Source organism: Drosophila subobscura, chromosome O, assembly GCF_008121235.1.
Source record: "Drosophila subobscura isolate 14011-0131.10 chromosome O, UCBerk_Dsub_1.0, whole genome shotgun sequence".
NCBI classification, from domain to species: domain Eukaryota; kingdom Metazoa; phylum Arthropoda; class Insecta; order Diptera; family Drosophilidae; genus Drosophila; species Drosophila subobscura.
Window position 1 is genome coordinate 25,343,853 of NC_048533.1, and position 20,707 is coordinate 25,364,559.

The 20,707-nt window shown below is 46.9% G+C and overlaps 1 protein-coding gene across 1 annotated transcript in view; it reads left to right on the plus strand.

The window, feature by feature from the left end:
* Nucleotides 1-18,488, plus strand: part of LOC117896467 (protein lap4) — a 65,082-nt gene extending 46,594 nt beyond the window's left edge. The window contains 6 exon segments of the mRNA XM_034804800.1: nt 3,876-4,014; nt 4,383-4,710; nt 12,103-12,654; nt 13,203-13,338; nt 13,744-13,929; nt 16,357-18,488. Of these exon segments, the coding sequence (XP_034660691.1) occupies nt 3,876-4,014; nt 4,383-4,710; nt 12,103-12,654; nt 13,203-13,338; nt 13,744-13,929; nt 16,357-18,057 (3,042 nt within the window). The 3' untranslated portion in view covers nt 18,058-18,488.
* The last annotated feature ends 2,219 nt before the right edge of the window (nt 18,489-20,707 follow it).

Sequence of the window (20,707 nt, forward strand, 5' to 3'; positions counted from 1 at the left end):
CACTAACGCATCAACGTCTCCATCTTCTTCCAACGCTGCCGGCCGCCGCCTGATGGATGTCGTCGCGCGTTCGCCGCAACAGCTGCTGGTCGCCGGGTCGCCCACACAGATCTTTCCCACGGCCCAAATACTGCCCGTGCAGTATGCGAGTCTCCCGCAACCGCAACAGCCAAATACGCTTACATTGACACCGTCTCAGAGCCAGACACAGTCCCAGACACAGACACAGACCCAGTCCCACCTCCAAAGTTCGTCCCAAACTCAGCCCATTTTCAACTTTGTGCTGCTGCCTGGCGACCAGGGCCAAGTGTCGTCGCTGTACCTGCAATCGGTGCAGTCGCCGTCGTTGCCCGCCCAAAAATCGGTGAGTGAATCGAGTGGACAGCCGCCCCAGCAACAATTCCTGGCACCATCCAGCAACGACTCCTCCTCGCCATCGCCCTCGTACACGGCAATGAAATTTCCCACATTCTCCGAAATTCTGGTCAGTCCCGACTCAAATAGCAATTACCAAAACATGACCACATCGCGCGCCGGCATATCCAACTCCTCGCTGGCCACCAGCAGCTCCTTCTCCATCGATTCCTCCTCCACGTCGTCGCTGCAGACCAAGTCCTCAGCAGCAGCTGGGACTGGTGCTGGGGGTCTTGCCAGCTACTACGAGACGGCGGAGGAGATTTACTCGACCATTGAGGAGGCCATCTACAGCAATACCTCGTTCTTTGATTCGCGCCGCAGCAGCGATACCTCGCTCTCCTGTCGCGCCTCCAAGTCACCCACGCCCCCGCCCCTGCCCCCGAAGCGTCCTCTAAAGCCAAACATTGTGCGCACCGCACCGGCGCCACCAGTGGCCCAGAAGCCGCACGGACTGCGTGGCCTGGCCAGCTTCAAGCTGCGCTCCTCCCAGTCCCAGCCGCAGTTGGAGGCACAATCCTGGGCCCGTAGCCCAGTGCCGCATACTCCAACAACGCCCACCGGGAAGGAGACCACTGTGTAGTGGATTGTGGCACATTCCATTCCGGGAGTGTGCACCCCTTTCCATCCAATCAGTTGTAGCCCAGCTCTTGCATTTCTCTCTCTTGGGTTTCTCTCTCTCTTTTGCTTTGCCATTTCCCTTTTTCTCTCCTATTTCTTCTTGTCACTCTCCTCATACATTTTAATTAAATTCTAACACCTTTTTGCCATCAATTAAATGGCACCCAGTCGCAGTTCCAACCCAAACCACAGCCGTGTCGGAGTGAAGGGGTTTGTCTCTAGCAGCAAAATGTTCAATATTTTCGTTCGCCATTTAAATTGATTGATTTGTTGTTGGGATTTCCCTGCAGCACTTACCCCAGGCGCCGCCGCACCTTTCCAGTTAATTAGAATGCAAGTTTCTGTTGACTTTGACAACGCTTCTCCCTACTGCCTGCTTCCCATCCACGAGAATATTCCCCTGCCCTCGAACCAACGCAAAATTGCAGTTGAAATTGAGCAGCAGACGCTACGTCGCCCCCTGCCTGCCTGCCCCCGCACGTTTTTGGCCAGGTTTAATTTGACGTTGATTGAAACAGTTTTCGGTCGCCCGCCCACCTGCAGCTAGCTGCCACGCCCACGCCTGGCCCATTAACATCGCTCCCCCTGCCCACCCATTCTATTCTATATTGCTTTTTACGGTGCACAAAAAACAAAACAAACCAACGAATAATTAAGGATAACGAAGGAAAATAATACTTGAATAAAATGAAAAACGAAAACCAAAAAAACCAAAACACTGGCAAAAAACCGAAAAAACGGAACGATAAAAAAAAAACACAAAAGAAAATAAAAACAGAAAATACAAATTTACAAATTTATAAAGTTAATTTCGTTGCAGCGAAGCGCTCTGCTCTGTTAAGTTGATTTTAATGCTAATTTATTTTATCCCGCGAGCGGGACGGGGCAAGCTGAAACATTTTTAATTGCATACCTTAAGGCAAATAAACACTGCGTATTATTCGTATTCGTATTCGTACTCCCCCCGTTTCCGGAGCGCTTTTCATTTTGTTTTCGTCCCCACAATCGTCCGAGGCAGAACTTGGTTCTATTTTAAATGTTTATTTTGGGTGAAATGCGCCCTAGATGGTCGCTGAGACCATGACCTTGACCTCACTTGTGGGCCACTCATCTAATTGAAGCCCACACCCACCTGCCATTCGTCTCTCCACTCTGCAGAGGTAGACCCCGCTGTGCGGCATGCCACTCGCACGCTTTGGCATTGGGCCCTGCACTGATTTGGCCAGCGGCCACAGAACGCTTTATATAGCCGCAGCAGCAGGTGTATTTTCCAGTGTTCCCATTTCCTTATCAACGTTGTTGTGTTCTTATCGGCGAGTACCCCTAATGGGCCGCGATAAGACTCAATCGGAGTAGTACTTTTGTCTATTGTTTCATCGTATCTCATCTTATCTTATCTTATCTTATCGATGATGTGTCATCCACTAACACTTTCCCTGCCACCATCCATGCCGCACCCATCGCATGGTCTGAATAATTCTATGGCTTATTGGCTTTTAATACGCTGTCGAGGGTTGCACGTACACACACACATACACTCTCAACACTTTCATGGCTCAATAAATTTCTATTAGTTGGACTTTGCAGAGCGCAGGGCCAACAGGACACCGAGTCGCCCCCTTCAGACATTGACTTTAATTGAAAATCGAAAAATCCGATACGAAATTAATTTCTCTTCTAAAAATACAGCTTACAGCTTTGCTCCTTCTGTTCCTTCTCCTGCTGCTGCTGCTGCTGCTCCTTCTCAGCTTTCACTCTTGTCCATGCACTTGTCTCTGGATCGTTCGTTGCTGGTGTTGGTCCTGGCTTTATTTATGAGCTCGGAAGTGGCCTGGCCTGATGTGGTGTGGTGTGGTGTGGTCTTGTGCCCGACTCTCGTATCTCGTATCTGTGCTTTGGAGTGCCATTGCCCACAGCCAGGGATTGGTATACGGTTGCAATTTGTGCAGTTTAACGCTGGCCTTTGCCCTGCTCTGCTCATGCTCTCTGCTTTTGTTTTTGCCATCGTTCTGGCCCATTGCATGGTCGCCATTTAATGACTTTGTCGTCGTTGCTGCTGCTGGAGGCACTAACTATCTATACACCCACACGGCCACACAGTCCACACACATCCCGCACATCGGCTGACTCTTATCTGCTGCCGCTCCTGGCCACTGGCGTCCACTGCGTCGTCGCCGTCGTCGTCGTCGTCTCATGTTGGCTAAAACGAAGGAATTGCATGAAAGCATAAAACCGACAGTACATGACTTTGGGTGATAAATGGCCATGGTCGAGGATGGAGCTGACTCCTTCTCCTCCTCCTCTCCTCAGCTGTAATTTGCGCCCTCTTCTGCAGTCATCCTAAACCCACTCTCAGCCTATTCGTCCACCCCGTAAATTACATGACCCCGGGTTGCACGGAACAAAACAGCTCCCTGGCTCAGCCACTACTCTCTATGATTGAAGCCTCTCCTCTGCCTATGGCTGCTGATGATCCTCCCACTGGCCACTGTCCTCGCCCTCCGCAAACAACAAAGCAAACCCTGGCTGGAGTTTGTTCCGCTCCGTTCTATTCCGTTCTGTCTGCTTTTTAATAAACTTGTGTGTGTGGGGCGACATCAATTTTCTTTATGGTCGTTTGGACATTTTTCGCTTTCGCTGAGGGAAAATGGCACTCACTGCTTTTCCTTTCTTTTTTTCCCAGTCATTTAATTGAAAATATGGCGCACAAAGTCAAAAGCTGCTGGCGCTTCGACTTTATGTGTCCATTGATTTTTGTATTAATAAATCTTTGGGCTGCTCTTTGCTGCATTGTTGCCCCTTTGACGTTGCTAACGAAAAACCTTTTTGCCATATTTCAGTCAACACCTGGCGGCCAGGAGGCAGACGCCACGCCCACACCCACACCGACACCCACTAAAGTGCCTAAATCGGTATCCGATAAAAAACGCTTCTTCGAATCAGCCATGGAGGATCAGCACAAGCCCACACAAAAGACAGGTGAGACAGGTGTTTGCAAAACTTTCGCCAAATGAACCTCAGACCTGAGACCTGGCACCTGGCACTTTGCCACTTGCCACTAAAATCTCACTTGCCGCACAAGTTGTCAATCAAACCACTTATCAATGGTTGCCGAGCAACCGCAGCTTGCAGCCTGTAGCCCCCACTAAGAACGCGCTAAGCCTCCACCTTTTGCTCAGTGGTTTGAGTAATTAGAAAGAGGAACCGCAGCGCCTTTTGCCTGGCTTTGGCATGGGAGTAACCAAGGGATAAATGCAACTATCGCTATTTATTTAATTTCCCTGCTGACGTGCTTCTTGTCTCTGAATTCCAACTGATTTTCTGCGACATTCTCTCTTTTTTTTTAGATAAAGTTTTCTCATTCCTGTCAAAGGACGAAGTGGAAAAGTTGCGACAGGAGGAGGAGAAGAAAATTGCAACATTGCGCCGTGATAAGAAATCCAGATTATTGGATGCAGCCAATGACAACATTGACAAGGACGCTGCCAGTCATAGCGATAAGCGCTATGATAATGCCGGCAACAGCAACAGCAGCGGCGACGACGACTACAACGACGACAACGATGAGGATGTGGACGATGATGACGATGACAATAGCGACCAGGAGGCCAACGCACGCTTGGATGACGTTGACAATGCCGCACTGGGGCGCTTCGATGAGGCGGAGGACATGAGGTGAGTGTCGGTTATGTTCGGGAGAGCTCTCATTTATCCGGATTATGGATGCTTGCGTTTCTGGCGCTTTTTATGTTACATCTGAATGCACAGACACGCCCCCCAATCAATCAACAAAAACACCCCACAACCATCCAGCCACTCCCACACGCCCACCTAAACGAATATACGATAATGATAACACACAAACACATACACAAGCACCCTCACACATATACACATTATCCTCACGGTGTTTGTGCATTTGCCGTAGAATATTTACCTCTCTCTCTCGCACTTTTATTTTTATTTTAAATTGGATTGGTCGAGTTTTTACGCTGACTTTTGGTTTGGTTCTGGTGCCGGTTTCGCTCTTTACGTTGCTCTTAAATTAGATATTTTTCAATCATTGAACATGCACCACACACACACATACACATAAAACATTTCTCTATTCGTACATGCCACACCGCAACATAAACACACACACAGCCCGCTGATGGAGCTGCTAATCATCATTGAGACTTAGTGTGTTATTAAATAAGAGCATGGGATAGCGGATAGCGAGAGGTCTTTAATAGTAAGTACTTCGCACAGCTACCCCCCTCGCCAAGCCTCATATCCATGCATACGATTATAAGCGTGTAAGCAGCCCTAAGCAGTTTAAGTTTTATGTAGCACTTAAGCGCGTTCCATGGACTCGTAAATCGCAGACGTCAGACGGCAGCCAGGCAGCCAGGCAGGCAGGCTGGCAGTCAGGCATCCAAGCCATCAGCCCCTGAGCCGTTCATCTACTTAAAAAAGTGTACGGGGCAAACATTATATGGCAGCTCCCTGCCAGAGAAATCTTTTTTAGTACATTGTAGACCACACACACAGAACACACACACACACACCTACACCCAGTGGGCATCAAATCCTCCTCTGTAGATTGCTGGTGGTGTAATCTGCCTCCTTTGGAAACTTAACTCAAAATTGTAAGTATTTCCGCGCTGCTTTTACTTAATTTTGCCAAGCATTGCGTATACGCACTGTGTGTGTGTAAGCCGCAGGACCCTCTGGGCGATACTCTCGCTGTCGTTCGCTCCCGATTTCTCTGCTCGACTTGGGCGCACTTCAATTCCCCGCGGCAACATGCCATCTGTTTTTACAATTGAATAACTTCATTTGGGGCATTCCGCAAATTGCGTTTTGTGGGCGGGCGGCCGCAATGAATTGGCAAACGAGTGGGCCACCCCTCCCCCCACACGCACATGTACGCATAATTTTGGGCATTCACTGGGGAATCGATGATTTGATGGCAAGTGTGTTGCAGCAGCAGCAGCAGCAGGAGTCGCGGCTATCCAGGTGATGGAATCACGACAGACTAGCGTGAAATTTCGCTGATTTTGTAACCTTTTGCATGTCCCAAACACACACAAAGACAAGCACACCTATGGCTAAGGGGTTGGAGGGTGCGACAAATGATATTTTAATGTTGGCCACACGACAGAAACTGGCAATTATAATTAGCGCCTTTGTGGGCGCTCTGCTCTCCCTCTACTTGCTACCTGTCCGGGCTCCACTTGATGACCCTTGGACTCGCTGAAGGTTGCATGCAACACGTAGCAACCACAAAGCGTTATCCCGGAACTTTTGCCGCAAGCTGTTATTGTTGTTATTCTTCTGCCATGTCAAACGCTGTGCGTGTGTGGATGTCTGACGAACAAACAATGAAAGAAAACTACGACTAAAAGCTCACCTGCCACACCATGCCCCAGATCCGTGGCAGCCATTTTATACACACACACAAGCATATTTTTGCTGTCGCCCGTTGCCGCTTATCTGACAACTTTCACACATATGTATGTATGCCGCTCGGTTGAAGGAGCTGCTCCCCCACGCGATGTTCCAGTGGCTGACTCTAACAACATTATATAATGAGCAACAACAAAGTAATTTAATACAATTTTAGCCCCCAAAGCTGCTGCTGCTGCTGCTTCAGGAAAACATTAAAAAGAGCAGCAAAAGCCACAGAGCTAGAGAAAGAGAGAGTCGCCTTTGGTATACTCTACTCGGGTCAATCCCCCCCGCTCACAAAACCAGATCGAGCAGACCGACCTTTGCCATAACTTCCACCAGCACACACACACACACGCATTTATGTGGAAATCAATAGATAGATAGATAGTCTGAGGAGTCTTTCATCTAGTACAAACGAATGCCTGCTTCCGGCCATAAGGGTAGACACTCGACGAGAGAAACAAAGCTGAAGAAAACAACAGCGGTGGCGGGGGAGAACAAAAAATGGTGCACAAACCAGACAACAACACGTATGACAACAGCAGATATCAAATGGCATATGGCAGAGGACATAGCACACATCCCAACACACACGAACAATATGGTGTCCTTTGTGTGTTTGCGTATGAAATGTACTCGAAGGATGGCATAGGGGAGAGCGTAAATTTTCACTTGAGCGGCACACATTTATGTAAATTTCATTACAAAGGCAGTTGATGGATATCCCTGCGAGCCCTTTGGCTAGTCAACTGGTATTCCCCTTTCCAGTCATTCCTTTGATCAACACCAGCATTTAGATCTAAATTTCGTAATAAATATCCCATGACTTCATAGTGGAGCTCTCTGCGCAATTTCCCAGACCCTAGAACGTAGAATCCCCTGGAATCTGGTCGGCTTTTACATGCTAAACTTGCCGAAGAAAACCTTGAAATCAAATTGGCCAAAACAAAAAAACTTTGGGGCACGAGTGGGGCTCGGGAAGCAGTCTGCCTTACAACTTTACATGCATAATAAAATAAATTGAAATGTGTGTTATTATGTTGCGGCCGAGGGTCTCGCTCTCTCTCGCTCTTGCCCTTGGAATCCATAACGAGGAAAAGAAGATAAACATGTTAATAACCTTGTAATAAATTTCTAGCAAGAATTTCTACTAGTTCTCCCAGGGTCGGTCTCTTTTTTCCTGTTCTTATGCATAAATTTGAGCATATCAAAATTTAACAAACAAAAAAAGATGAGAATAGAACGAACGGAGCAGAGGAAGAGCAGAAAGAATGTTATGTATAGAAAAACCCCAGATATCAAATTAGCCGGCAATGGCAATGTTCTCCAAAACTATTTGTATTTATATTCAAATTAAACTCGTCTAAATCTATAAAAACGGTGAAACACAAAAGGCTCGCCAGATCCGTGTTTATGAAATCTTTTTTTGTTTGCGTCTTTTTTTGGCAGAACATTAGAGGTTTGGCTTCCGTGACGACAAAGACGACGCGACGCAATGGCAGCGGCAGCGGCGGCGGCGACAGTGGCGGCGGCAAAACGCAATCGAATTCTTAGTCGTGCATTAATCGTCTAATTTATTGTTTGATAATTTATGAACTATTATTAGTTGGTCGTCCGTCTGCCCCTTCTGTTAGCCAAGGCTTGGCCCGGTCTGGCCAATGATCGGACTCGAACTCGAACTCGGACTGCCATACAACACCCTCGCTCTCGCTTTCAATTGGTTTTTCTGAAATTTGTTTCATCGTCATTCGGTTTGGCGCAGCGGTTGACCCTGAATATCTTTTGGACGCGACAAGACAATTGGTGGTCACTGGAGATGGCGACAGCCGCAGATTGGATGCCGATGCTTCTCTTTTTTTGTTGTCTATTTTTTTTTTTTTTTACATTTATAAATGTATATGTTTGCGGCCGTTTGCTTCTTGGACTTTTGGACGTTTTTGTGATTTTATGCAGATGAAAATATTTATGTTTTGTTGATTGCGCATAAATTAATTTATATTTTATGGCGTTGGCGCTTCGTTCGCTCCACAAATGGACCGCGTCAGCATCCCCGCCACTCCACCTCCGCTGCTGCTGCTGCTTCTGCTGCTGCTTCTGCTGCTGCTCAGCATATGCAAATCGCAGAATTCTCTGTTGTTGTCTCTCTCTCCGTCTGTGTTTTTGATATAAAAGCATAATTTGACCTTAAGCTAAAAATGAGGGCGTTAATGATGTTTTTTGTATGCTTTTCTCAGTCTATTTTATTTTATTTTATTTTATTTAATTTTTATTTTTCTTCGTTTCGTTGTGCCCTTTTCGCTTGGGCATAAATATTAATCAAAACTCCGGCGCAACAGATACAGAACCAGACCAAAAATGAGCGGAAATTTGACTGTGTTTATTATTTTACAATTAGCGAGATTCTCTCTGCATCTGTTTGGATTGTACACCGCACCAAAAACAAACAATGAAAAAATCACAAAAAACAAACTCTCTCTCTCTCTCTGTTTCTGCTTTTCCCAATCACTTTTCCAGGAATCCACTTGAAGAAATTGAAGCAGTATTTAGATATTAAAACTAAAATAAGCTCTGACACATCACAAATCACACACACCGACAACACACAGTTGTGAGAATGTGACACGTTTATTAACAATAACTCTAATTATATTTCCAACTATAAACTTAGACTTTTACATATGTATGTATGTATGTACAATATTTATATGTATTTGTATAACTATATGTATGTAGAATATGTATTTCGACACGAGACTTTTCAGACTATAAGTTACTGCTGCAGCTCCAGCAGTAAACACAACCAAAACTAACTAACCTACAATATAAAGTAATTTTTTATACCACTATTACATATACGACCATACGATACGGCAACTTTTTACGAGCGTGAACTTTATAGAGTGACAACTACTGCCACACACACACACGCAGACACACGAGCACACCTGTACACCTGCACACTTGATAAGCATGGTGTTAATGCTGCCACACGTGACTGTGGATGTGTGAGTGTGAGTGTGCTACCCGACCCCACCTTTTATTTTTGTGCATTTTATTAGCCTAATTATTTCTCTCTTTTCAAATTGGCCAACTTTTACCCCTCCTGCCAGAACTACGAGTACGAGTACCATGAGTACAACTGCACTGCAGTGCGAGTGCGAGTACGAGACCCTGTCCGGGCTGCCAGCACTTGAAATTTTTGAGTATACCACCTGCACACTCACACACCTTCAACGCTTTTAAAATGCACACCAACACACTTAAACTCAAACTCAAACTCAACACACACTAACACACAGACAGATACAGAGTGCCTTGGCGTTTTGTTGCTTGCATATTTTATATGCATTTTGCATTTTAAAAATGTTTGTTATTAAGAAATAATGATTTTTAGAGCAGTACCAGAGATACACTAAGGTATGTCCTTTTTTGAATGGCTTTTAATTGCCGCAGCTACACAAGATTCGTGTGTACAAATATTAGTCGCAGCTTCCGCAGATAAGTTCCAATTTTCTGTGTTTTGTTATGGGAGATTCCATTGTGAGATGTTTTAGTGTTAAATGTTCCTGACTTGAAGTTAGTCCTCAAAGTTATCCGTACAATTTATTGACCCTCTGAAAGTTAAGTTTTATCAGTCAGTGTTCGAGAGGCAGCGTTACATTTTTCGATATATTTTATAAATACAAACAATTTTTATATGTTAATGTGTGAACAATAAGAAAAGCATAATTAAGCACTGCTAATCCATGTATTAATTTAAATATATATAATAATAATTATTACGGCTACGGTTATGGCCAGCACCTGCATTATATTACATCACTGTCACTATACTTAATCATGCCACATTTTACTTATGTATTTATTTATCATCGACTAGTGCCATACACACAAACATATTAATGTATTTCTCTTGCTTTGCCATCAACAAAAAAAGAGTAATATTTCATTAAACTAGAAATAAAAGGTGAATGAATCGAAACTAGTTTTATTGCTTCTAATTTATAACGTTGCATAATTGTTTGAACTTTAACCAACTTTTGAGCACACTCTTCGGTTGTGGTTTCTGCATCGTTCTTCACCCAACTTTCCACCTTTCCACCCACTCCACCCAACCACCCACATAACTACTTATTAATCTGTGCCGCGGACGTTTATTGGAAGTGTTTTTGATTATGGAACGAGCTGGGTGGGGACTGGCCTCCATTATAATGAGACGGGGGAATGCAGCAATTAGCAATTGAAAGCGGGCAACAATCTACCAGTTCACTTGTGGAGGAGTTCTTTTTGTTCCTGCGGAGGGGAAAGTTCTGTTCCGCGGGAGGCCCACTGCATAAATCTGTCAATTGCAAAAGTTGAGAGCGCTCAAATACTTGCAGTGGGAGTTCTCTCGAAGCGCCAGGATGGAACCCCAGGACGGAACCATTGTATGCCGGTACGCGCTCGAGTGTCAGAGCAAAGTTCATTTAAAAGTCGAGAGGACAAATGAATGAATAAAAGGAGCGGAGCGCCAGGCAAATGCCAGGCTAAAGAAATGAGCAAGAAGAGAGAATCAAGAGAATATTATAAGTGCAATTCCCTGGGTCAAGACTTGGCCTGCCCTTCTCCATGCTCCGTACGGCTAGTGGCAACCTCTCCGGACGGCTCTGAGGCGTGACAGTCGTAGGTAGTGAAAATGCTCCAAACGAAAAACTTTCCCTCGCAGACGCCGGCGGTGCTCAAATTGAAAAGCATAAATCACTCAAGCAGAAGTTGTTGCCACTAACGCCGTGTATTAAGGCAGTAGTTTTAGACGAAGAGGAAGCCAAAGCCAAAGCCATAGCCAAAGCCCATGCTATGTGCGGAATAATTTCGTATTAAAGTTAAATTGAAAGTGTGTAGCAATTTGTTTAAAACAAAAGCCAGAGTTGGGTGCAAGAAAAATAGAACGACGAGACCGAGACGAAGCACCCAAGGATAGAAGAAGATCCGACGGCAGCTTAGACAGAAATAAAATAAATACAAAACGAAAAGGCACCTCTTGCAGAAATAGTTCTCAGACGCTTTATTTAAAATTAAATTTTGCATACCATCTACCATGCTACACGAGGACGAGTATGCATAGTGCGAGACGTTTGCCAAGTTTTACGACTCCACACAGACACAGACATGCCGCTGCTCGAAGGAGGAGCCGAGCCGAGTCGAGTCAGCCCCCCAAACACGCTAATCTCCAGCTGCCATGTTATTGCACTTGTTGGGAAAGTTTTTGAAAAAGTGATTTTGTCAGGGACTGGAACTGGGACTGGGACTGGGTCTGGGGTTCTTGGATGGGAGAAACTTTAGAGTATGTTTCTTGGTTTTTAATTACAACAAATTCGACTTGTTATCCCAAAGTTTAAGTCGGTAACTGGGGGAAAGTCAGGGCACGTACATAACATACATGTGAGTGTGTGACTAAAAGAAATTAACGTCATTATGTCTGTAACTGCTCATATCACGTGCTAACCGCATTTCGCCATCCACCGCCACCGACATCCCCTCTTTTTTGTCAAAACAACATGCAAATTTCTTTATGATTAAATGTGTGTTTTACTTTGCACAATTCGAACACCCCAAAAAAAACAACAAAAACAAATCTCAAAATTATGACAGAACCGCACAAAGTCTGGCGCCGACAATGCCGCACTCCCCCAGCAAAATCAGCAAAATCCCCAAGCAGCAGCAGAAGGAGAAACCAAAACCAAAAGCAAAGGCGAAGGCGAAGGCAGCTGCCACAGCAACTGATCCGCCCAAGCCCTCGCTGCTGCCGAAGCCAAAGGTCAAAGTTGTCATTCCGCCAGCACTGCAGCAGCGCCTCAAGCAGCAGCAGGAGCAACAGCACCAGCAACAGCACCAGCACCAGCAACAGCAGCAATCCCATTCCGAGGAACCCTCCATACCCGAGGAGGTATGGCGTCCTCAGGCGTCTGAGGAGGAGGAACAGGAGCTAGGGGCCACATCTCCCACCAGCAGCAGCAGCAGCAGCCGCATACCGGTGCGCACCCTGAAGGCTGAACGCCGCGCCCTGGCCGCGGCCGCTCGGCAGTCGGGCCTCAGTGTCGACGAGTACATTAGGCGGCTGGAGGAGGAGCGGCTCCAGGGCGAGTCGCCAGCCACGCCAGCGTCACCCACAACGCCCACGGGCAAGAGCCGTTCCATGATTAAGTAAGTTCTATGCGTGCCGGTCAAAGAGTTGACACGCGTGCAAGGTGTATGCTGAAAGGTCACGGGTCAAGCATCTGACCCGTACAGAGCAGCTGTAGGCGTAGCTAAGCCAAGGGGTCATAGACAAAGACAATCCCCATTTGGGTTCGACCGCAGCCACGCAAACACACACAACAAGTATCTATGCACCCACCCACACACACACGAGCAAATACACAAAGGAGAGGCAAATATGAATCCTTCAATGTTTCCGCATATAAATGTATCCTCCTTGTATAGTATCCATCAATTGATGGAACACCTTTTCCCTCCATCTTTGTATTAGTTTTGCGGTGACTGTGCTGGCCACACCCACTCTTACACCCACTTTCCCTCACTCTTATTCTCTGTATCTCTCTCTGTGTAAATACAATAGAAATAGACACATTTTGTAATTATTTTTGCTTCAGCTGGAGTCGAGATTCTGTCTGTTGGCCGTAGTCAGTAGTCTCTTGCCCATAACCCATACCTAAAGACACATCTAATGGATTTGCTTTCATTCACTGTAGCTCTGAGAAGCGTGCCTCCTGGAGGGCAGCTCGTCTACGGTCGCTCGAACAGGGTGCCGTCGAGGCGCAGGATGTCATCAAGAATATGCGCAAGGTGACCGATGATCTGATCACGCACGAGTCGAGGGCCAGCGAGGTAAGTTCATCTACAGGTCAGCTGATCTTGAGCACTAACCAAAACCCATAGCGAAAACAAACCCCAAAAAAATACAACCATAAATCCATTAACATGCGCGCGACATGCCCGAGGAATGGCCCGATCCTGCCTGAGAACATAACCAAGAAAAGAGCTCTACATATGGTTTGCTTTACTAACTGCAAGATAATAATTATAATAATAATAACCCCAGCCCAACTTAACCCCCAACCCTCTCGAATGTGACTAATGTTGAGAGGGATAGCGATGGATTGAAGTGCTCGCCTCCAATTATATTTCAATCAAAATTCTATCTTTATCTTTCACTCACCCAATCTGATGTCCCCTCCATCTCTCTCTCTCTCCCTCTCTCCCTCTCTCTGTTATTGTTTACCCACTAATCAGGCTCAGCCGAAAATAGTATTTCCAAAAATTGCCATAAAATCAAGCGACGGTCCAGTCATTGTACGCGAACGCGAGAAAATACTCGATGAGAAAATTGTGCGCCGCACTGAGGAGGTTGCCTGTCCCATCACGGGGCGACCTCAACTGCGCACCGTCGAGTACATTGAGAAAATCATCGAAACGGAGGTTAGCCAAATCCTAAATCAAAATTTAAATCCAATATCCGTATTGTACATATTACAATTGGCACCAATCTTGAGTTTCGTTAGAGCGTTTTAGATACTCTCTCTACTCACTACTGGTTTTTTTTTGTCGTAAGCTCTTATTCGGTTTTTATTTGTGCGTCTTTCATCTGCGAGTAGATTGTTTCGTGGCGTAGTTATCAGGTTGCACACTCCTAAACATTTAATGCACACCCACAAAGCACTTGAACGGATCCAGCAGCACTCGTCTCTCATTGTACAAAGCAAACATCTCACGAGTAGGAGTCTCCTGTTCCCTATCCCCCGTCAATCCCGTCTCCCGCACAGTCTTAATTATTTTATAGAGCTCATCATTTTTATGGTCTGTCGAGGTCGTGTCCTACTCCTGCCTGCCTTTTGTTTGTTGTGTGCATTCTGTACAGGAAAGTCTCCGTCTTTCAGTGTCTCCGGCTTGAATGTTGTCGAGTAAAACAAATTTTAATATCCGTGGAGCACTCGCGGCTGCCATGGGGATTTTGTTGACATTTCTCCGGCTTACGCGGCCAGGTGGTCGCAGTCAGGAGAACACCCACCCAGGCAGCCAGCTCCCCAGCAGCCTCCATCCTTGCCAGCCACGGCTGAAGTGCAGCGCATAAAAAGGACAATAAGCCACTTTTGTTAGCCACCTACGCGAAAAGGTTTTCAGCGTCGAGAGTCAGAGAGTCTCAGTGTACGCGCGCGGGGTCTGAAATCATTTCCAGTTATTGTTGATGTTTGAGTGTCGCGGTTTTAAGACGCATCGCCCTCCGCCTCCGCCTCCGCCCCTCCATATCACTCCAAACCACAACTTCAGGGTCTCGAACCCTCAAAGAGTTTCATTGTCTGTTTTAGGGTTTGTTGTTGTCACGTGTCTATAAAGCGGCAGCGACAATAACAGTCTGACGACGCAGACGACCGTCATTTTGGGGGCCTGGGCTTGGTTCTGGATACCATTTTTAGTATGCAAAAGCATTATAATGACGCGCAGCTTTTTATGGCCAACTCCATTAAAATTAAAGCAAAAGTTTTTTGTTTTGCGGCACAGCCCCGTTTTAATGACTTTCAAAATAAATAAATGTTAAAAAAACAATGGCCAGAGGGTCGAAGCATTTGATACTCTAGCAGATAGATAAGTCCAATATTAGTCATGGGAATAGAATATATAAAGAGGAACCATCCATGAATGAACAGCAAACAGCTGGTTAAAGACTTGATACCCTCCTACAAAGAGTATCGCAGAGAAGGCAAATAAAAGCCCGAGAAAAAAGCAACAAACACGCCAAGTATTTTATGCGCTATTGTTATATTTTTTTGGGGGCACGTGTTTCGGTTCGGAAACGGTTCTGATTTGCTTTTCAATTTGCCAACGGAAGGAAAGGCCATCAGATCCAAAAAGCCCAGCCCCATCAGCCACTACCAAAAGAATGTCATCCACTGGCCCTGGAGCTGCAGCTGCAGCTGCAGCTGAAACTGAAGATGAGGCCCCAGCACAAGCTGGTTGTGGTTTCATGCCGGGTAATTCGAGTGCAAGCAACTTTTGCTGTAGGCAGACTGCTGGAGAGAAACTTTTGCTTTGGCTTGCCTTGTGAGCCTCCTGGCCAGAGGCTGACCCCGTTGCACAGAATGAACCGAACCGACCCGAACCCCACTGCACCGCAGGAAGCCTGAAGGAGCCATCAGACAGGCAGCCAGGCAGGCAGCCAGCCAGCCTCTGTTCTCCGATTGCACACAGCGCCTGTCAGCGGCAGTAGCATGAGGAGCTGCAGGACTTAGTTTCAGCTTATCTTCCGATGCAGGACTCTTTTACTTTGACAAGTAGAAAATGCAGGCAATTTTCTACAGAAGCAGTCGTTTGTCAATTTGCCTCATATCACGTATACGACATGGCTGCCATCGTGCGTGCCTACCTCACATTTACCTGGAGATTTCGTCTCGACGGCCAGACAGCCAGTCATCTACTGGCTCCGATCAGATCAGATTAGTTCTAGACAACTGAGCGTAGAAAAAGTTTTGCACGTACTCCGCTCCCCCTCTGCTCTTTTCATCCCACAATTACTAATGACTTGCACCTCGCACGCTCCTGCAGGATGTAACCATCTTTAACTCACATTTCATTGTACTAACATCAACTTCTGTTTTGGGCTGGCTTACGAACACACAAACACTCTCCACATGCAACCTTTCACCCATTCGCAAGATGTTCATCTTCCACCTCGCTGTATAAATTATGTTCATCGGAGTTGAACACCCAACACCATGTAGATTGGTAGAAGCTTCTCCTGGTTGGGGACACACCTGCTGCCTGTTGCTTTCTTTGGTTGCTTTCATTAGTTGTTAGTGTGCTGGCCAAAACCAAATGCACAACGTATCCGCATCTCCCCCCTGTACTTAGGTGGAGACCTGCAAGGAGCGGATCATATCACTGGAGCTGCAGGTGCCCGAATCGGAGGATGGCACTCTCGATGAGACACAGCCGCCATTGGAGCTGCAGGAGGAAGATGAAGACGAAGACGACGACGGCGAGGAAGAGGATGAAGACGAGGATGAAGAAGAGGATGATGAAGAGGAGGAGGAAGACACCGCCTCTATTGTTACCGTCCAGGGAAATTATGAGAAACTGTTTTTGCGTCACGATTCGGATGCCTACGGCCCGTCCTCCATCGAGAGCGTCGCATCCGGCAAGGTGCGCATCAAGCCCACGCCGCTCTCCCTCCACCAGACACTGGCCAAGGAGACGACCATCGTGGAGGTACTAAATCCCGTCATCGGGGGCGATGGCAATGCCCGCACCATCCACGTGAGCGGGGTGCCATTTGACGATGAGGAATTCGAGCAGGGGGCCGTGTCGGTGCTGCGTAGCGAAACATTTGTACTGCCCCAGAGCGGAGGCGTTGTGGGCGGCAGGTCTGAGCTGTCATTAAATGCAAAAATGAAAACTGTGCTCGAGGAGCTGCTGGAGAATGAGCGCGTCAAATTGAATTTACAGAAGAGCCTCGAGGAGCACAGCGACAACGACAACGATGACGAGGATGCGGACGATGCCTTCGGTGATGCGAGGGACGACGATGAGAGGAGCGCCTACGGTGATGCCATGGACGATGTTGTTGACTTTGGCGTTGCCCCGGTCACGACCCGTGCAACTAATGACCAGGATGATGCCGCGAACGGCAATCAGCAGCTGCTCGAGGAGCTGATAAAGGACAGCAACCGCAACACAATCATTGCTAAATTGGCAGGCCAATTGTCCGACGATGATGATGAGGAGGATGACGACGAGGAGGAGGACGAGAGCAGCGACTCATCGGACGAGGATAGCGACGACTCTGACGAGGAGGACAATGCCGAGCAGCAGCTGAATGTTACCTATGTGCAGGGCGCGCAGGTAATCGAGAATCTCAATACGCTGGCCACCGGCAGCAAGCTCCAAAAGTCGCAGACCTACACCACCATGAAGCAGGCCGAGGAGGAGCACTCCGATCACGAAGCTGAAGCTGAAGCTGAGGAGGCTGTTCCTGTCCCTGCGGAATCCCAGTGCGGTGCCGACACTCTGGCCCAGCTGCAGGCCGAGCAGCGTGCCCTGGCCGAGATCTCAAAGCAGCTGCGCAAGTCTGTCGAAGATTTGCTCAGCGCCGATGGCGGCACTGTGGTGGAGACGCAGCGCACCTACACCCTGCCCGCCGCCAGCGACAGTGCGGCGGTGGTGACCGTCACGGAGGTGGTGAAGAAGCAAAAGAAGAAGGTGTCCTCGGAGTCGGGCGAGGCTCTGTTCAATCGTCTGCTGAGTGCCGGCGAGGCGGAGCGTCAGATCTTCGACCAGCAGCAGGCCGAGACCATCACCACAACCACCACGATCACAGAGGCTGTAAGCGGTGCTGGACAGGGAGCAACATCCTCGTCGGCAGCGGCAGCGGCAGCGCTAGCTGGAGAGCCGAGCACCAGTGTGGTGACCACCACGAGGACAGTGTCCAATATTGTTACCAGTGGCATTCCCCGTCCGGAGAGCTCCACCAGCAAACAGCAGAGCAATCGGGGAGGCAATGGCAATGGCAGCAATAACCGCAACAAGAACAAGCGCAAGGGAAAGAAGAAATAGGAAAAGGAAGAAGGAAAACAGAAAGGATGGATGGAGTAGATGAAATTGCGTATACGCCATGTGGTTCGTATGTGATTTCCCACTTCACACGCACAGACACACACTCACAGAGACACTGTTCATTATTTTCCCACTAATTGTATACGTATGTAAATAGATAATACATATGTATGTATGTACATGTGTGTATGTACAATGTACGCCCATGTATTGATATTTTTAATTAATTGTGCAAATAACGACGAGTCCGCTGCATTTACAAAAAACTCATTTGTTACTAATCATGAAGCAAACTCTTTTCATTGAAAACAACAACAAACGCAATGAACATTTTGCCAGAGTTTAATCGTAAATTTTAATGTTGTGCAGCAACCACACAAAAGACCATCCGCCTGAACGATATATTAATAAACAACAACCAGAAACAAAAATCTTATTTAATTGAATTAAATAATTTCATTTTGTTTGCATTTAACAATATCATTTGCATACTGCATACTGAACGTATATTTAGTTTCTTCCCTCCTGCATCATTATTCCGAACGGGCTTTCGTTTTAATTTCCGCCAATTAAATTTATCGTTACATTTTATGTTTTAGCACAAGAATTAAAACGAGTCGCAGCAGCAGCCGCAGCAGCGGCACGGTCTTCACGATGATGTGACTCTGATCCTGCTCTCAGCATTCCGATTGGAGCATAACGCTCCTCTTAGTAGTTGTATCCATAAGCGAAAGGAAACACAAATCAAATGTCGTAGATAATAATTAATAGAGCCAACTGTAAGTGCATCCAATCGTCCAGTTGTAATCCCTAGCATGTAAACACAATGCATAAGCACAACCACGATACGAGTGTGAACTGTTCGACATCCTAATGCGATTTCAGTTGCAACTTTTATATATGTAAATGTTAAAAGTCTTTACAATACAAGCAATTTGATGTAATACCTATGATATTTAGTGTGTAAACTGAGAACTTTTTATCGAAAACAAAACGAAACGAAAGAGATGATAATAAACCAATTGTATGCATTTTTATTTAAAGCCAAACAATTGTTTTCAATCTTTAATTTGTGCTGTACTTAATGGGGATTGGCAGTGGCAGAGGCCTGGCTGGCTGTAAGCTTACACAGGATGAATCTTTCCAAGGAGGATTGCCGCTGTCATGTCGTTGCCAGGCCCGTGGGCGTGTAATTATGTCAAATGGATTTTGGCCACAAATATTATCCAGCAGCGAGCAGTGGCAGCCACCAGTTGTGCGGCTTAAAATCCAACCAAAAATAGGATCGAAAATTTGGCACGGCACAGCGCTGGCAGCTCTATAAATAGGCAGATATTTATTTGCGTCTACTTTTTTATATACAGCCAAATGCTGATACTGATGCTGCTGCTGTGAGGTAAGTGATTTATGTAACAGGTATGCCACGCGCACCAACACCACACCAGCAAAGACACACATTGACATATCGCACAACGCACTTCCTCTGAAAGGCATATTTAAAATATTGTTAAAGCTGAACAATATGGGAGCTTGTTCGACTGTGCGCGTATCTATGAGATACATGTGAAAAATGTACCACGGGATGTATGGGATGGATGCCTCCCCCCGAGGCTGTCGTGGAGTCTATGGCAAAGCGGAAGACGCTGCCACTTTAGAGAACGGCAATGGAAATGGGAGTGGGGAGTGGGAGAGAGTTCTGCAACTAGAACGCACAACAGAATGTCTTCCGACATCGTCTGTTCAGGTAGTCAAATAGATAGACAGCTGCCAGAAGCGTACGAGGTACGAGGTACGAGGGGGGGCGTATTGCTAATGTGAAAATCGTTAGAATTCGTTCAGGGCTCATGCTCTATGCTCACATCATAGGAAACATGAGGACGAGTGCGCGTCTCTGTGTGCGTAGAAGAAGTTTGGAGCGGAAAGCAAACGTGTGGAGTCCCTGGGCCAGGGGGGAATGGAGATGGGGAGCAACTCACGTTGCCTACTTTGTGCACGCTGCATAATACGATTTGGAGTGCGCAACATATGAAAGGCAGAGAGGTAGAGCGAGGGGAAGAGACTTACATGGAGGTGCACTTGCGTCAGCATTTTAAATATTCCATGCCCACCAATTGAATTAAGCTCTGTTGAATGCGCTGAGGAAAGGAAGGAAAGGAGTCTGCTGACGTAGATGTTGCACTCTTGCCTGCTGCATGTTGCATGTGCCAAGTGCAATGCTCCTGTGCCTGGCAGCTTCCTGGCTGCTCCCGACTCTCGACTCTCGACTCTCCTGCGCTGCTATGAGTAAGACAAATGAATGTGGGAGTCTCCCTCCGCGTGCCCTTGACCGCCCCTCCCTGTGCCGCAGTGCGCCGCCCTCTTTTGCCACTTGACGCAGTTGCATTTGCATTTGCATTTGGGGAGCCCTTCACATGCAGAAGCTGCTCCTCCAGTGCTGCGGGCATTTCGGCAATGACGCTAATGCAACCGCCGCAACATCTAACCCACGCTCGACGCATTAATCAAAATCTCATTTCGGATGTGGGGGTGGCAGCCACTCACACACACAAAACACACCGCGCGAGGCAGACAGGGAACGCAGACATATCGTCCATTAAATACACTCGGGAAAAGTATGAGTTTCCCCTTGAAACAATTGCTTTAATGCGTA